At 36.3% G+C, this 16,669-nt stretch overlaps 3 protein-coding genes across 7 annotated transcripts in view; 1 reads left to right on the top strand and 2 right to left on the bottom strand.

Annotated features, from left to right (window-relative positions):
* LOC146053845 (interferon alpha/beta receptor 1-like) overlaps positions 1 to 16,669 on the bottom strand; it is a 69,453-nt gene that overhangs the window by 26,424 nt on the left and 26,360 nt on the right. The window lies entirely within an intron of this gene.
* Positions 1,172 to 5,819, bottom strand: LOC146053843 (uncharacterized). 5 transcript variants are annotated; one of them, XR_014467849.1, is made up of 3 exons: positions 3,838 to 5,819; positions 1,696 to 2,346; positions 1,172 to 1,441 (listed from the first exon to the last, which is right to left on the bottom strand). XR_014467849.1 is itself a non-coding variant. In XM_083168056.1 (3 exons), the coding sequence occupies exons 1-2, from the start codon at positions 5,809 to 5,811 to the stop codon at positions 2,326 to 2,328; spliced, it is 1,995 nt and encodes a 664-aa protein (XP_083024182.1). In that variant the 5' UTR covers positions 5,812 to 5,819; the 3' UTR covers positions 1,173 to 2,185; positions 2,283 to 2,325. The 5 variants fall into 5 exon arrangements, 2 of the variants coding, with proteins under 2 accessions (XP_083024182.1, XP_083024181.1); XR_014467848.1 differs by having other exon boundaries at positions 1,172 to 1,987; positions 2,076 to 2,346; XR_014467850.1 differs by having other exon boundaries at positions 1,172 to 1,796; positions 2,076 to 2,346.
* LOC146053844 (uncharacterized) lies at positions 11,963 to 15,595 on the top strand. The gene is made up of 2 exons (XM_083168057.1): positions 11,963 to 13,936; positions 15,421 to 15,595. The coding sequence occupies exons 1-2, from the start codon at positions 11,963 to 11,965 to the stop codon at positions 15,439 to 15,441; spliced, it is 1,995 nt and encodes a 664-aa protein (XP_083024183.1). The 3' UTR covers positions 15,442 to 15,595.

Raw genomic sequence — 16,669 nt, 5'->3', positions numbered from 1 at the left:
AATTGTAGATGCTGCTTCCCTTTCCAATACTGCTGGTCGTTTTTTTCTTCTGGGTGAGTTGTCGTCCTCCTCTACATCCTCTCCTTTTAATGATCTTTTCCTCCCTTGAGGGGAGTCTAGCCTTATGTGTAGTTGTTCCTCTTCTTGTAATCTGGGGAATCCAACCTTCCTCCTTTCCCCTAAAAAAGGGCGTCCTGTTGGTGAACCCAATTCTCGAACTTGGTTTCTTCTACTTTGTAGGGGATAGTTTTCCCTTCTAGTGGGTGTCCTGGGTCTATAGGTCTGTGTACGTCTTCTCTCCCCATAGGAGGGTGTTCTGTAAGATCTCCTCCTTTCATAATTGGATACGTAATATTGTTTCCTGTAGTGGGGTTGATATTTTTCTCCATTATTGGAGAATACCTCATTATGGTTGTCAAATTGTCTTCTCCATCTTTGGGGTGGATTATTATTTCTAGGGACGGTTCTGTTGTAGTCATTGTTGGGTTTCTCGTGGACCTTGCCGTTCTCGTAGTCCCACTTATCCCTCGCAAACTTTTTCTGTTTACGTGTGATAATATCACTCTCTAGAGAGTCTAGTTTTTGTTGTAGGTCATCCACATCTCTTAGGAAATCATCATCTTTTTCAAACTTTGTTAAGGTCGATTCTATTTTCGCCATCTCTTCGTCTAGTTTGATGAGTTCCTTCTTCCTCTCGCTAATGATGAGGCTCACCAATTTGGCTGCACTTTCGTCCAATATTTTGTTCCAGTTTTCCATGAACTCTTCAGTAAGTGTGCCCATGGTGGGTGTTTTGTTAAGTCTTAGGCCTCTTGGGATCCTCCCGACTTCCAGGTATTTCTCTAAGGTAATGAGATCGTACCAGTTCTTCAATTCCTTGATGGAGATTTTCTCCATATAGTTCAACAGACTATAGTAATCTTCGTCATTTTCTATAGTTTGTTCCATCACCTGCTCGTCCTCCGAAAATATAGACTTGCATTTTTGTGATCTTGTCTTTCTATCTTTGAATAGGGGCATTACTATGCCTGGCTGCGTACAAGAGTTACCAACAATAGAACAGAATAGAGAACAGACTCTTGTTTCGCGCCACGGGTTTTTTTTTTTTTTTTTTTTGGTTACTATGTTAGGGCTGCCTGACTTACAAGATCCCCTGTTGGATAGGGATAAGTAGGGAGAGTATAGGTGACAATTGTAAGATGGCGCCCTTTTTTATGACCTCAATAATTGGGTCAATAGTGCCTTGTGTTCAAACGTTAAAACAAGTAAAGTAAAGTCCAAAGTTTATAAACATTTATTAAAAAAGTCTCTTGTTCCACAACAGTGTAAGTGGCGTTTCCAGACTTATTAAAAAGGTTCACGATATTCCTTTTATTTCAGGATAGCAAACAGAATGTTCCCAACGCGTTTCGTCCCTACGTGGGACTTCATCAGGGGTTCGCTATGAACATATAAAAATACATTTCAGATAAACATTTACGGTAATTGCTACGTACATTAAAAATTCTTTAAAAAATTATGTTCTTCAGACTTAACTTTACATTTTGTTGAATGATAATTATTAGTCAGGCTTGTTCTCTCAGTACATTACACAGAGAGATCAAAACATGGAGGTGAAAACAGGTGAAGGAAAAACAGGTGAAAAATGGAAAAAATAGGAAACAAAATCATAATTCAAGGTGTCCAATTACATACCGGATGTCATTATAATCAAATCCAACGATTTTGGTAGGGGAAGTGTCTACAATGAGTTGGTTTATTTGTTAGGTCCTTATAAAGAATTTGTTCGAGGGTACCTAGTGAAAACAGTACATTGATATGAGGGGAAATAATACAAATTACCCTCCAATTCCTAAATCCATATCTATTTTGGATTTTTATTTATAATTTGTTATAAATCGGTGTGGAAATTTAAATTACTTACTCTATCGCTTTTTTCACTCATAAATCAGCGTAAGAGCCTCTCAATTTACACACAAAGATACACCTATACATAGGGACAGATTATGGCACATAACTAGATGGAAATCTGATTAGGTGTTTACCCTTAAGTTACCATACACTCGGATTCGTACCTTAATTAGGTTGAAAATTTAACAGCTCTGTTTCATATAAAATGGACCAGCTTGGCCGTTTCTCCAAGATCTGCCGGGGTTTCCCAAATAGACTGCTATGTCTGTTAGGGCTGAATTAAACAAGGACTGTCTGTTTTAGGATACCTTATTCACCATGTTAATATCCAATTAATTTAAATATCTTGTAGTATTGGAAAGTATACATACCAATGTTGGAAATGAATATAAAATCTCAATACACAGTCTGGGATTATTCAGGGTACAGTTTTCGCTGTTTAACAAAAAGAGATTAAATTATACTAAATAAAAAAAAAAAAAAAAAAAAAAATGCTACAATAGAATAACACTACTTTTTCCCTTATTGGCAAATTTCAATGGATGCTTAGTTTGGCTAGACATTGTATAAGTAAAAATAAGATGATGGTGGCTTACCCTTCAGGAGATGTGCTCTGTGTGAATGCTCTGTAAGAGTGGAGCTAACCTACTCTCCAGCCCTGGTTTAAATAGGGCTGATGTGTGACATCACTTCCTCTCACTATATTAGCATGCCAGATCTCTCTTTTTTTTTTTTTTTTTTTTTTTTTTTCTCTCTCTCTCTCTCCTGAGAGCCGGACTTCCCAGCCTGCTTTGCGGCTGTCAGTCCGGTTCTTGAGGAAACTAAGTGGCTAGGAACCTTTGAACAGGTTCCTAGTTAAGAGTATCTAAGGGCTCATGTGTTATTAATGCTTTTTCAATTGGTCATAAGTTATTATGCTTTAGTAACTCTTATGTCGTTAAGTGTTTAAAGTGATGGCTGTATTAGTTAGTTTGTTTGATATATTTATATATGGGCTATTAGGTGTTTGCTGTGTTCAATTAAGAAAACTATCTATATTGGTATTTTAATTAATTGCTATACTTGATTAAATACTGTGTTTTTAAATAATTATTTTATTATTTGTGTTATTAGTGTTTATTATTTCACAAGTGTAAGAGTTAATCTATATTTTTCATATATGTGCTAATAAGTGTTTTAATAAGTGCTATTAATTAATTATATTGTGTTATTATGTTGTTGTTTTTTTTTTTTTTTTTTTTTTTTTTAATTAGTGCATATCGGTCACTCATTTAGAGACTAAATCTGATCCTTCATCTATCATATTATTAATGAAATTACTTAATTGTTCTAATTGATTAACTGATAGTTTTTTTATTATTTTTGTGGGAATAACGCTTGTCCTAGTAAGAGACTCTTAGTGGCCTATTTGAGATGACAAAATATCGGCTATATTATTTCTTTATGGTGGAGTATGTTATCTCCTTTGTGTTGTAAGCTTAAAATGTTAATAAATTTGCCTTCAAAAGAACAATGTGACCCAAACTATACATTCATTGTTACAGTGATATGCCAATTCACAGTCTAGGTTGAAGTAGATACATTGATATATTTTATCCATAAATATCCCATTAATCAAGGAAAAATCTTTTTTATGGATCAATGTAATTTGTTATCCTTAGGGTAATTCTATTCCCATGGGTTAAAGGAGCAAGACTATGACCAAACAGATTAGAGGAATGAAACTATGTCTATGTTTTCATTTAGGCCCTTCGGACTTAAAGTGTCCAAATGGAATATCCAATAGGACTCTCTCCTAGATAGGAAGAGGTCTCTATCCCCTCCCCTATCGTCGGGTTTGACATGTTCTAAAACCATGAATTTTAGACTGTCAATCTTAGATCCGTGGTTGGACTGGAAGTGGCGAGGGAGGCTATGGTTTTGTACCTTATTTTTGATGTTCCTGAGGTGTTCTTGAATCCTCAATTTGATGCTTCTCTTGGTCTTCCCAATGTACATCATATTACACTCACATCTAATCAGGTATATCACATAATTGGATTCACATGTGATGGCGTCCTTCACTTTAGCTAGAGAGGTGTACTTTTTCTCCTTCTCTATATGCTTGCAGCATATACATCTGTTACATGGAGTGATTCCTTGTCTTCTTTGAAGAAACCCACTTTCTTTCTGTGTTTTCTCTATGGGTTTCAATCTACTGGGGGCTAAAATGTTTTTGAGATTCGAGGCTTTTCTAAATGTTACCATTGGTTTTTGTGGTAGATGAGGGCCCAGGATGGGGTCTTTGAGTAGTAGGTGCCAGTGTTTGTGAAGGCATCTCTTTATTTGCTGATTTTCTTGGTTGTAATTCGTAATGAATGGTCGCCTTTGGTCCATCGTGGAAGAGATGGGTTCTTTATCTTCAAGTAGCGTAACCCTTGAAAGTGTGGAAGCTCTCTCTTGATCTTGCATGATTTTCTCTTCTTTATACCCTTTGGCTTGAAACTGTTCTCTTAATATGTTCGATTGAGCCCAATAGGTTTCATTAGAGCTGCAGTTTTTCCTAATCCTTAGGAACTGGGAGTAGGGGACATTTTCCTTCCAGAGGGGTAGATGGCAGCTATCTGATGGTATGTAACTGTTTACATCTGTTTCTTTGAAATGGGTTTTTGTGGTGATGGTTCTGTCATCTCCAATTTCGAAGACTATGTCCAGGTAATCTATTGTTCTTGGATCACACTTGTATGTGAATTTAAGATTGTAAGAATTCACTTGGATCCTTGCCATGAACTCTTCTATGCTTGGTAGGGCGCCATTCCATATGACAATGAGGTCGTCGATATACCTCTTGTAAAAGCAGATGCTGTTGTGTTTGTAGTTTGTTCCATCATACAGTTGATTCTCCTCCCAGTCATTCATGTAGATATTTGCATACGATGGGGCAAACTTAGTCCCCATCGCTGTTCCTCTGTTTTGAGCGTAAAAATTGCCCTCAAATTCGAAGTAATTATGATGTAAGATAAAGCTTATACTGGAAATTAGAAATTCGCATTCTTCAGGTTTTACTGTGTCATCTTTAGAGAGAATTCTAGCCACCGCTTCAAGACCTTTATTGTGAGGAATAGATGTATACAGGGCCTGTACGTCAATAGTTAGCCAGTGATACTCAGGTGACCATTGAAAGAATCTTAAATCTCTCAGGAGGCTTGTAGAGTCCTTTAAATAGGATTTTTGTACTTTTACATACTTTTGAAGTCTCAGGTCCAGATAGTGAGATAGATTTGCTGTGAGGGAGTCTATTCCAGCCACTATGGGTCTACCCGGTGGATTTTTATTGTCCTTATGGACTTTCGGCAAATGGTAGAAGATGGGAATTTTTGGTTTGTCCACTGCCATATATTCAAATTCTTTTTGACATATGAATTCATCTTGTAGGGCTTTTTTCAGGATTTTCATCAGGTCTTCCTTATATTTTTGCGTCGGGTCATACGGGATCGCAGAGTATGTTGATTTGTCCTCAAGTTGTTTCTTAGCTTCAATGACGTAGTTTGATCTATCTTGAATGACCACTGCTCCCCCCTTATCCGCTGTTTTAATTACTATATCTTTGTCGTTTTTTAGACTCTTTAGGGCTTGTTGTTCCAGGGGTGGGAGATTTCGATGGTATTTTTCATTGGTTTTCTTCATACGTCTGAAGTCTTCCTTGACTGTTTCATAGAAAATGTCTATGTGGCTTCCTCTGGACTCTACAGGGTAATATTTCGATGGTAATGCCACTAATGGTTTGGGTTTCTGAGTCAGTTGATTTTCTTTCATGGGGTTTTTTATGAAATGACGTTGTAATGTCAAGTTGCGGACATATTTATTAAGATCCACGAATAACTGGAATTGATCCACATGCTGGTTTGGGGCGAACTTCATGCCCTTCTCTAAAACTGCGACCTCTGATTCTGAAAGTGTCTTCTTGGATAAATTGTAGATGCTGCTTCCCTTTCCAATACTGCTGGTCGTTTTTTTCTTCTGGGTGAGTTGTCGTCCTCCTCTACATCCTCTCCTTTTAATGATCTTTTCCTCCCTTGAGGGGAGTCTAGCCTTATGTGTAGTTGTTCCTCTTCTTGTAATCTGGGGAATCCAACCTTCCTCCTTTCCCCTAAAAAAGGGCGTCCTGTTGGTGAACCCAATTCTCGAACTTGGTTTCTTCTACTTTGTAGGGGATAGTTTTCCCTTCTAGTGGGTGTCCTGGGTCTATAGGTCTGTGTACGTCTTCTCTCCCCATAGGAGGGTGTTCTGTAAGATCTCCTCCTTTCATAATTGGATACGTAATATTGTTTCCTGTAGTGGGGTTGATATTTTTCTCCATTATTGGAGAATACCTCATTATGGTTGTCAAATTGTCTTCTCCATCTTTGGGGTGGATTATTATTTCTAGGGACGGTTCTGTTGTAGTCATTGTTGGGTTTCTCGTGGACCTTGCCGTTCTCGTAGTCCCACTTATCCCTCGCAAACTTTTTCTGTTTACGTGTGATAATATCACTCTCTAGAGAGTCTAGTTTTTGTTGTAGGTCATCCACATCTCTTAGGAAATCATCATCTTTTTCAAACTTTGTTAAGGTCGATTCTATTTTCGCCATCTCTTCGTCTAGTTTGATGAGTTCCTTCTTCCTCTCGCTAATGATGAGGCTCACCAATTTGGCTGCACTTTCGTCCAATATTTTGTTCCAGTTTTCCATGAACTCTTCAGTAAGTGTGCCCATGGTGGGTGTTTTGTTAAGTCTTAGGCCTCTTGGGATCCTCCCGACTTCCAGGTATTTCTCTAAGGTAATGAGATCGTACCAGTTCTTCAATTCCTTGATGGAGATTTTCTCCATATAGTTCAACAGACTATAGTAATCTTCGTCATTTTCTATAGTTTGTTCCATCACCTGCTCGTCCTCCGAAAATATAGACTTGCATTTTTGTGATCTTGTCTTTCTATCTTTGAATAGGGGCATTACTATGCCTGGCTGCGTACAAGAGTTACCAACAATAGAACAGAATAGAGAACAGACTCTTGTTTCGCGCCACGGGTTTTTTTTTTTTTTTTTGGTTACTATGTTAGGGCTGCCTGACTTACAAGATCCCCTGTTGGATAGGGATAAGTAGGGAGAGTATAGGTGACAATTGTAAGATGGCGCCCTTTTTTATGACCTCAATAATTGGGTCAATAGTGCCTTGTGTTCAAACGTTAAAACAAGTAAAGTAAAGTCCAAAGTTTATAAACATTTATTAAAAAAGTCTCTTGTTCCACAACAGTGTAAGTGGCGTTTCCAGACTTATTAAAAAGGTTCACGATATTCCTTTTATTTCAGGATAGCAAACAGAATGTTCCCAACGCGTTTCGTCCCTACGTGGGACTTCATCAGGGGTTCGCTATGAACATATAAAAATACATTTCAGATAAACATTTACGGTAATTGCTACGTACATTAAAAATTCTTTAAAAAATTATGTTCTTCAGACTTAACTTTACATTTTGTTGAATGATAATTATTAGTCAGGCTTGTTCTCTCAGTACATTACACAGAGAGATCAAAACATGGAGGTGAAAACAGGTGAAGGAAAAACAGGTGAAAAATGGAAAAAATAGGAAACAAAATCATAATTCAAGGTGTCCAATTACATACCGGATGTCATTATAATCAAATCCAACGATTTTGGTAGGGGAAGTGTCTACAATGAGTTGGTTTATTTGTTAGGTCCTTATAAAGAATTTGTTCGAGGGTACCTAGTGAAAACAGTACATTGATATGAGGGGAAATAATACAAATTACCCTCCAATTCCTAAATCCATATCTATTTTGGATTTTTATTTATAATTTGTTATAAATCGGTGTGGAAATTTAAATTACTTACTCTATCGCTTTTTTCACTCATAAATCAGCGTAAGAGCCTCTCAATTTACACACAAAGATACACCTATACATAGGGACAGATTATGGCACATAACTAGATGGAAATCTGATTAGGTGTTTACCCTTAAGTTACCATACACTCGGATTCGTACCTTAATTAGGTTGAAAATTTAACAGCTCTGTTTCATATAAAATGGACCAGCTTGGCCGTTTCTCCAAGATCTGCCGGGGTTTCCCAAATAGACTGCTATGTCTGTTAGGGCTGAATTAAACAAGGACTGTCTGTTTTAGGATACCTTATTCACCATGTTAATATCCAATTAATTTAAATATCTTGTAGTATTGGAAAGTATACATACCAATGTTGGAAATGAATATAAAATCTCAATACACAGTCTGGGATTATTCAGGGTACAGTTTTCGCTGTTTAACAAAAAGAGATTAAATTATACTAAATAAAAAAAAAAAAAAAAAAAAAAAAATGCTACAATAGAATAACACTACTTTTTCCCTTATTGGCAAATTTCAATGGATGCTTAGTTTGGCTAGACATTGTATAAGTAAAAATAAGATGATGGTGGCTTACCCTTCAGGAGATGTGCTCTGTGTGAATGCTCTGTAAGAGTGGAGCTAACCTACTCTCCAGCCCTGGTTTAAATAGGGCTGATGTGTGACATCACTTCCTCTCACTATATTAGCATGCCAGATCTCTCTTTTTTTTTTTTTTTTTTTCTCTCTCTCTCTCTCCTGAGAGCCGGACTTCCCAGCCTGCTTTGCGGCTGTCAGTCCGGTTCTTGAGGAAACTAAGTGGCTAGGAACCTTTGAACAGGTTCCTAGTTAAGAGTATCTAAGGGCTCATGTGTTATTAATGCTTTTTCAATTGGTCATAAGTTATTATGCTTTAGTAACTCTTATGTCGTTAAGTGTTTAAAGTGATGGCTGTATTAGTTAGTTTGTTTGATATATTTATATATGGGCTATTAGGTGTTTGCTGTGTTCAATTAAGAAAACTATCTATATTGGTATTTTAATTAATTGCTATACTTGATTAAATACTGTGTTTTTAAATAATTATTTTATTATTTGTGTTATTAGTGTTTATTATTTCACAAGTGTAAGAGTTAATCTATATTTTTCATATATGTGCTAATAAGTGTTTTAATAAGTGCTATTAATTAATTATATTGTGTTATTATGTTGTTGTTTTTTTTTTTTTTTTTTTTTTTTTTTTAATTAGTGCATATCGGTCACTCATTTAGAGACTAAATCTGATCCTTCATCTATCATATTATTAATGAAATTACTTAATTGTTCTAATTGATTAACTGATAGTTTTTTTATTATTTTTGTGGGAATAACGCTTGTCCTAGTAAGAGACTCTTAGTGGCCTATTTGAGATGACAAAATATCGGCTATATTATTTCTTTATGGTGGAGTATGTTATCTCCTTTGTGTTGTAAGCTTAAAATGTTAATAAATTTGCCTTCAAAAGAACAATGTGACCCAAACTATACATTCATTGTTACAGTGATATGCCAATTCACAGTCTAGGTTGAAGTAGATACATTGATATATTTTATCCATAAATATCCCATTAATCAAGGAAAAATCTTTTTTATGGATCAATGTAATTTGTTATCCTTAGGGTAATTCTATTCCCATGGGTTAAAGGAGCAAGACTATGACCAAACAGATTAGAGGAATGAAACTATGTCTATGTTTTCATTTAGGCCCTTCGGACTTAAAGTGTCCAAATGGAATATCCAATAGGACTCTCTCCTAGATAGGAAGAGGTCTCTATCCCCTCCCAGACTGTGTATTGAGATTTTATATTCATTTCCAACATTGGTATGTATACTTTCCAATACTACAAGATATTTAAATTAATTGGATATTAACATGGTGAATAAGGTATCCTAAAACAGACAGTCCTTGTTTAATTCAGCCCTAACAGACATAGCAGTCTATTTGGGAAACCCCGGCAGATCTTGGAGAAACGGCCAAGCTGGTCCATTTTATATGAAACAGAGCTGTTAAATTTTCAACCTAATTAAGGTACGAATCCGAGTGTATGGTAACTTAAGGGTAAACACCTAATCAGATTTCCATCTAGTTATGTGCCATAATCTGTCCCTATGTATAGGTGTATCTTTGTGTGTAAATTGAGAGGCTCTTACGCTGATTTATGAGTGAAAAAAGCGATAGAGTAAGTAATTTAAATTTCCACACCGATTTATAACAAATTATAAATAAAAATCCAAAATAGATATGGATTTAGGAATTGGAGGGTAATTTGTATTATTTCCCCTCATATCAATGTACTGTTTTCACTAGGTACCCTCGAACAAATTCTTTATAAGGACCTAACAAATAAACCAACTCATTGTAGACACTTCCCCTACCAAAATCGTTGGATTTGATTATAATGACATCCGGTATGTAATTGGACACCTTGAATTATGATTTTGTTTCCTATTTTTTCCATTTTTCACCTGTTTTTCCTTCACCTGTTTTCACCTCCATGTTTTGATCTCTCTGTGTAATGTACTGAGAGAACAAGCCTGACTAATAATTATCATTCAACAAAATGTAAAGTTAAGTCTGAAGAACATAATTTTTTAAAGAATTTTTAATGTACGTAGCAATTACCGTAAATGTTTATCTGAAATGTATTTTTATATGTTCATAGCGAACCCCTGATGAAGTCCCACGTAGGGACGAAACGCGTTGGGAACATTCTGTTTGCTATCCTGAAATAAAAGGAATATCGTGAACCTTTTTAATAAGTCTGGAAACGCCACTTACACTGTTGTGGAACAAGAGACTTTTTTAATAAATGTTTATAAACTTTGGACTTTACTTTACTTGTTTTAACGTTTGAACACAAGGCACTATTGACCCAATTATTGAGGTCATAAAAAAGGGCGCCATCTTACAATTGTCACCTATACTCTCCCTACTTATCCCTATCCAACAGGGGATCTTGTAAGTCAGGCAGCCCTAACATAGTAACCAAAAAAAAAAAAAAAAAAAAAACCCGTGGCGCGAAACAAGAGTCTGTTCTCTATTCTGTTCTATTGTTGGTAACTCTTGTACGCAGCCAGGCATAGTAATGCCCCTATTCAAAGATAGAAAGACAAGATCACAAAAATGCAAGTCTATATTTTCGGAGGACGAGCAGGTGATGGAACAAACTATAGAAAATGACGAAGATTACTATAGTCTGTTGAACTATATGGAGAAAACTCCATCAAGGAATTGAAGAACTGGTACGATCTCATTACCTTAGAGAAATACCTGGAAGTCGGGAGGATCCCAAGAGGCCTAAGACTTAACAAAACACCCACCATGGGCACACTTACTGAAGAGTTCATGGAAAACTGGAACAAAATATTGGACGAAAGTGCAGCCAAATTGGTGAGCCTCATCATTAGCGAGAGGAAGAAGGAACTCATCAAACTAGACGAAGAGATGGCGAAAATAGAATCGACCTTAACAAAGTTTGAAAAAGATGATGATTTCCTAAGAGATGTGGATGACCTACAACAAAAACTAGACTCTCTAGAGAGTGATATTATCACACGTAAACAGAAAAAGTTTGCGAGGGATAAGTGGGACTACGAGAACGGCAAGGTCCACGAGAAACCCAACAATGACTACAACAGAACCGTCCCTAGAAATAATAATCCACCCCAAAGATGGAGAAGACAATTTGACAACCATAATGAGGTATTCTCCAATAATGGAGAAAAATATCAACCCCACTACAGGAAACAATATTACGTATCCAATTATGAAAGGAGGAGATCTTACAGAACACCCTCCTATGGGGAGAGAAGACGTACACAGACCTATAGACCCAGGACACCCACTAGAAGGGAAAACTATCCCCTACAAAGTAGAAGAAACCAAGTTCGAGAATTGGGTTCACCAACAGGACGCCCTTTTTTAGGGGAAAGGAGGAAGGTTGGATTCCCCAGATTACAAGAAGAGGAACAACTACACATAAGGCTAGACTCCCCTCAAGGGAGGAAAAGATCATTAAAAGGAGAGGATGTAGAGGAGGACGACAACTCACCCAGAAGAAAAAAACGACCAGCAGTATTGGAAAGGGAAGCAGCATCTACAATTTATCCAAGAAGACACTTTCAGAATCAGAGGTCGCAGTTTTAGAGAAGGGCATGAAGTTCGCCCCAAACCAGCATGTGGATCAATTCCAGTTATTCGTGGATCTTAATAAATATGTCCGCAACTTGACATTACAACGTCATTTCATAAAAAACCCCATGAAAGAAAATCAACTGACTCAGAAACCCAAACCATTAGTGGCATTACCATCGAAATATTACCCTGTAGAGTCCAGAGGAAGCCACATAGACATTTTCTATGAAACAGTCAAGGAAGACTTCAGACGTATGAAGAAAACCAATGAAAAATACCATCGAAATCTCCCACCCCTGGAACAACAAGCCCTAAAGAGTCTAAAAAACGACAAAGATATAGTAATTAAAACAGCGGATAAGGGGGGAGCAGTGGTCATTCAAGATAGATCAAACTACGTCATTGAAGCTAAGAAACAACTTGAGGACAAATCAACATACTCTGCGATCCCGTATGACCCGACGCAAAAATATAAGGAAGACCTGATGAAAATCCTGAAAAAAGCCCTACAAGATGAATTCATATGTCAAAAAGAATTTGAATATATGGCAGTGGACAAACCAAAAATTCCCATCTTCTACCATTTGCCGAAAGTCCATAAGGACAATAAAAATCCACCGGGTAGACCCATAGTGGCTGGAATAGACTCCCTCACAGCAAATCTATCTCACTATCTGGACCTGAGACTTCAAAAGTATGTAAAAGTACAAAAATCCTATTTAAAGGACTCTACAAGCCTCCTGAGAGATTTAAGATTCTTTCAATGGTCACCTGAGTATCACTGGCTAACTATTGACGTACAGGCCCTGTATACATCTATTCCTCACAATAAAGGTCTTGAAGCGGTGGCTAGAATTCTCTCTAAAGATGACACAGTAAAACCTGAAGAATGCGAATTTCTAATTTCCAGTATAAGCTTTATCTTACATCATAATTACTTCGAATTTGAGGGCAATTTTTACGCTCAAAACAGAGGAACAGCGATGGGGACTAAGTTTGCCCCATCGTATGCAAATATCTACATGAATGACTGGGAGGAGAATCAACTGTATGATGGAACAAACTACAAACACAACAGCATCTGCTTTTACAAGAGGTATATCGACGACCTCATTGTCATATGGAATGGCGCCCTACCAAGCATAGAAGAGTTCATGGCAAGGATCCAAGTGAATTCTTACAATCTTAAATTCACATACAAGTGTGATCCAAGAACAATAGATTACCTGGACATAGTCTTCGAAATTGGAGATGACAGAACCATCACCACAAAAACCCATTTCAAAGAAACAGATGTAAACAGTTACATACCATCAGATAGCTGCCATCTACCCCTCTGGAAGGAAAATGTCCCCTACTCCCAGTTCCTAAGGATTAGGAAAAACTGCAGCTCTAATGAAACCTATTGGGCTCAATCGAACATATTAAGAGAACAGTTTCAAGCCAAAGGGTATAAAGAAGAGAAAATCATGCAAGATCAAGAGAGAGCTTCCACACTTTCAAGGGTTACGCTACTTGAAGATAAAGAACCCATCTCTTCCACGATGGACCAAAGGCGACCATTCATTACGAATTACAACCAAGAAAATCAGCAAATAAAGAGATGCCTTCACAAACACTGGCACCTACTACTCAAAGACCCCATCCTGGGCCCTCATCTACCACAAAAACCAATGGTAACATTTAGAAAAGCCTCGAATCTCAAAAACATTTTAGCCCCCAGTAGATTGAAACCCATAGAGAAAACACAGAAAGAAAGTGGGTTTCTTCAAAGAAGACAAGGAATCACTCCATGTAACAGATGTATATGCTGCAAGCATATAGAGAAGGAGAAAAAGTACACCTCTCTAGCTAAAGTGAAGGACGCCATCACATGTGAATCCAATTATGTGATATACCTGATTAGATGTGAGTGTAATATGATGTACATTGGGAAGACCAAGAGAAGCATCAAATTGAGGATTCAAGAACACCTCAGGAACATCAAAAATAAGGTACAAAACCATAGCCTCCCTCGCCACTTCCAGTCCAACCACGGATCTAAGATTGACAGTCTAAAATTCATGGTTTTAGAACATGTCAAACCCGACGATAGGGGAGGGGATAGAGACCTCTTCCTATCTAGGAGAGAGTCCTATTGGATATTCCATTTGGACACTTTAAGTCCGAAGGGCCTAAATGAAAACATAGACATAGTTTCATTCCTCTAATCTGTTTGGTCATAGTCTTGCTCCTTTAACCCATGGGAATAGAATTACCCTAAGGATAACAAATTACATTGATCCATAAAAAAGATTTTTCCTTGATTAATGGGATATTTATGGATAAAATATATCAATGTATCTACTTCAACCTAGACTGTGAATTGGCATATCACTGTAACAATGAATGTATAGTTTGGGTCACATTGTTCTTTTGAAGGCAAATTTATTAACATTTTAAGCTTACAACACAAAGGAGATAACATACTCCACCATAAAGAAATAATATAGCCGATATTTTGTCATCTCAAATAGGCCACTAAGAGTCTCTTACTAGGACAAGCGTTATTCCCACAAAAATAATAAAAAAACTATCAGTTAATCAATTAGAACAATTAAGTAATTTCATTAATAATATGATAGATGAAGGATCAGATTTAGTCTCTAAATGAGTGACCGATATGCACTAATTAAAAAAAAAAAAAAAAAAAAAAAAAACAACAACATAATAACACAATATAATTAATTAATAGCACTTATTAAAACACTTATTAGCACATATATGAAAAATATAGATTAACTCTTACACTTGTGAAATAATAAACACTAATAACACAAATAATAAAATAATTATTTAAAAACACAGTATTTAATCAAGTATAGCAATTAATTAAAATACCAATATAGATAGTTTTCTTAATTGAACACAGCAAACACCTAATAGCCCATATATAAATATATCAAACAAACTAACTAATACAGCCATCACTTTAAACACTTAACGACATAAGAGTTACTAAAGCATAATAACTTATGACCAATTGAAAAAGCATTAATAACACATGAGCCCTTAGATACTCTTAACTAGGAACCTGTTCAAAGGTTCCTAGCCACTTAGTTTCCTCAAGAACCGGACTGACAGCCGCAAAGCAGGCTGGGAAGTCCGGCTCTCAGGAGAGAGAGAGAGAGAAAAAAAAAAAAAAAAAAAGAGAGATCTGGCATGCTAATATAGTGAGAGGAAGTGATGTCACACATCAGCCCTATTTAAACCAGGGCTGGAGAGTAGGTTAGCTCCACTCTTACAGAGCATTCACACAGAGCACATCTCCTGAAGGGTAAGCCACCATCATCTTATTTTTACTTATACAATGTCTAGCCAAACTAAGCATCCATTGAAATTTGCCAATAAGGGAAAAAGTAGTGTTATTCTATTGTAGCATTTTTTTTTTTTTTTTTTTTTTTTATTTAGTATAATTTAATCTCTTTTTGTTAAACAGCGAAAACTGTACCCTGAATAATCCCAGACTGTGTATTGAGATTTTATATTCATTTCCAACATTGGTATGTATACTTTCCAATACTACAAGATATTTAAATTAATTGGATATTAACATGGTGAATAAGGTATCCTAAAACAGACAGTCCTTGTTTAATTCAGCCCTAACAGACATAGCAGTCTATTTGGGAAACCCCGGCAGATCTGGAGAAACGGCCAAGCTGGTCCATTTTATATGAAACAGAGCTGTTAAATTTTCAACCTAATTAAGGTACGAATCCGAGTGTATGGTAACTTAAGGGTAAACACCTAATCAGATTTCCATCTAGTTATGTGCCATAATCTGTCCCTATGTATAGGTGTATCTTTGTGTGTAAATTGAGAGGCTCTTACGCTGATTTATGAGTGAAAAAAGCGATAGAGTAAGTAATTTAAATTTCCACACCGATTTATAACAAATTATAAATAAAAATCCAAAATAGATATGGATTTAGGAATTGGAGGGTAATTTGTATTATTTCCCCTCATATCAATGTACTGTTTTCACTAGGTACCCTCGAACAAATTCTTTATAAGGACCTAACAAATAAACCAACTCATTGTAGACACTTCCCCTACCAAAATCGTTGGATTTGATTATAATGACATCCGGTATGTAATTGGACACCTTGAATTATGATTTTGTTTCCTATTTTTTCCATTTTTCACCTGTTTTTCCTTCACCTGTTTTCACCTCCATGTTTTGATCTCTCTGTGTAATGTACTGAGAGAACAAGCCTGACTAATAATTATCATTCAACAAAATGTAAAGTTAAGTCTGAAGAACATAATTTTTTAAAGAATTTTTAATGTACGTAGCAATTACCGTAAATGTTTATCTGAAATGTATTTTTATATGTTCATAGCGAACCCCTGATGAAGTCCCACGTAGGGACGAAACGCGTTGGGAACATTCTGTTTGCTATCCTGAAATAAAAGGAATATCGTGAACCTTTTTAATAAGTCTGGAAACGCCACTTACACTGTTGTGGAACAAGAGACTTTTTTAATAAATGTTTATAAACTTTGGACTTTACTTTACTTGTTTTAACGTTTGAACACAAGGCACTATTGACCCAATTATTGAGGTCATAAAAAAGGGCGCCATCTTACAATTGTCACCTATACTCTCCCTACTTATCCCTATCCAACAGGGGATCTTGTAAGTCAGGCAGCCCTAACATAGTAACCAAAAAAAAAAAAAAAAAAAA

Source organism: Crinia signifera, unplaced genomic scaffold (genome assembly GCF_055691185.1).
Source record: "Crinia signifera unplaced genomic scaffold, ASM5569118v1 HAP2_SCAFFOLD_218, whole genome shotgun sequence".
Classification (NCBI taxonomy): Eukaryota; Metazoa; Chordata; class Amphibia; order Anura; family Myobatrachidae; genus Crinia; species Crinia signifera.
This window is presented reverse-complemented; position numbering and strand designations above follow the sequence as displayed.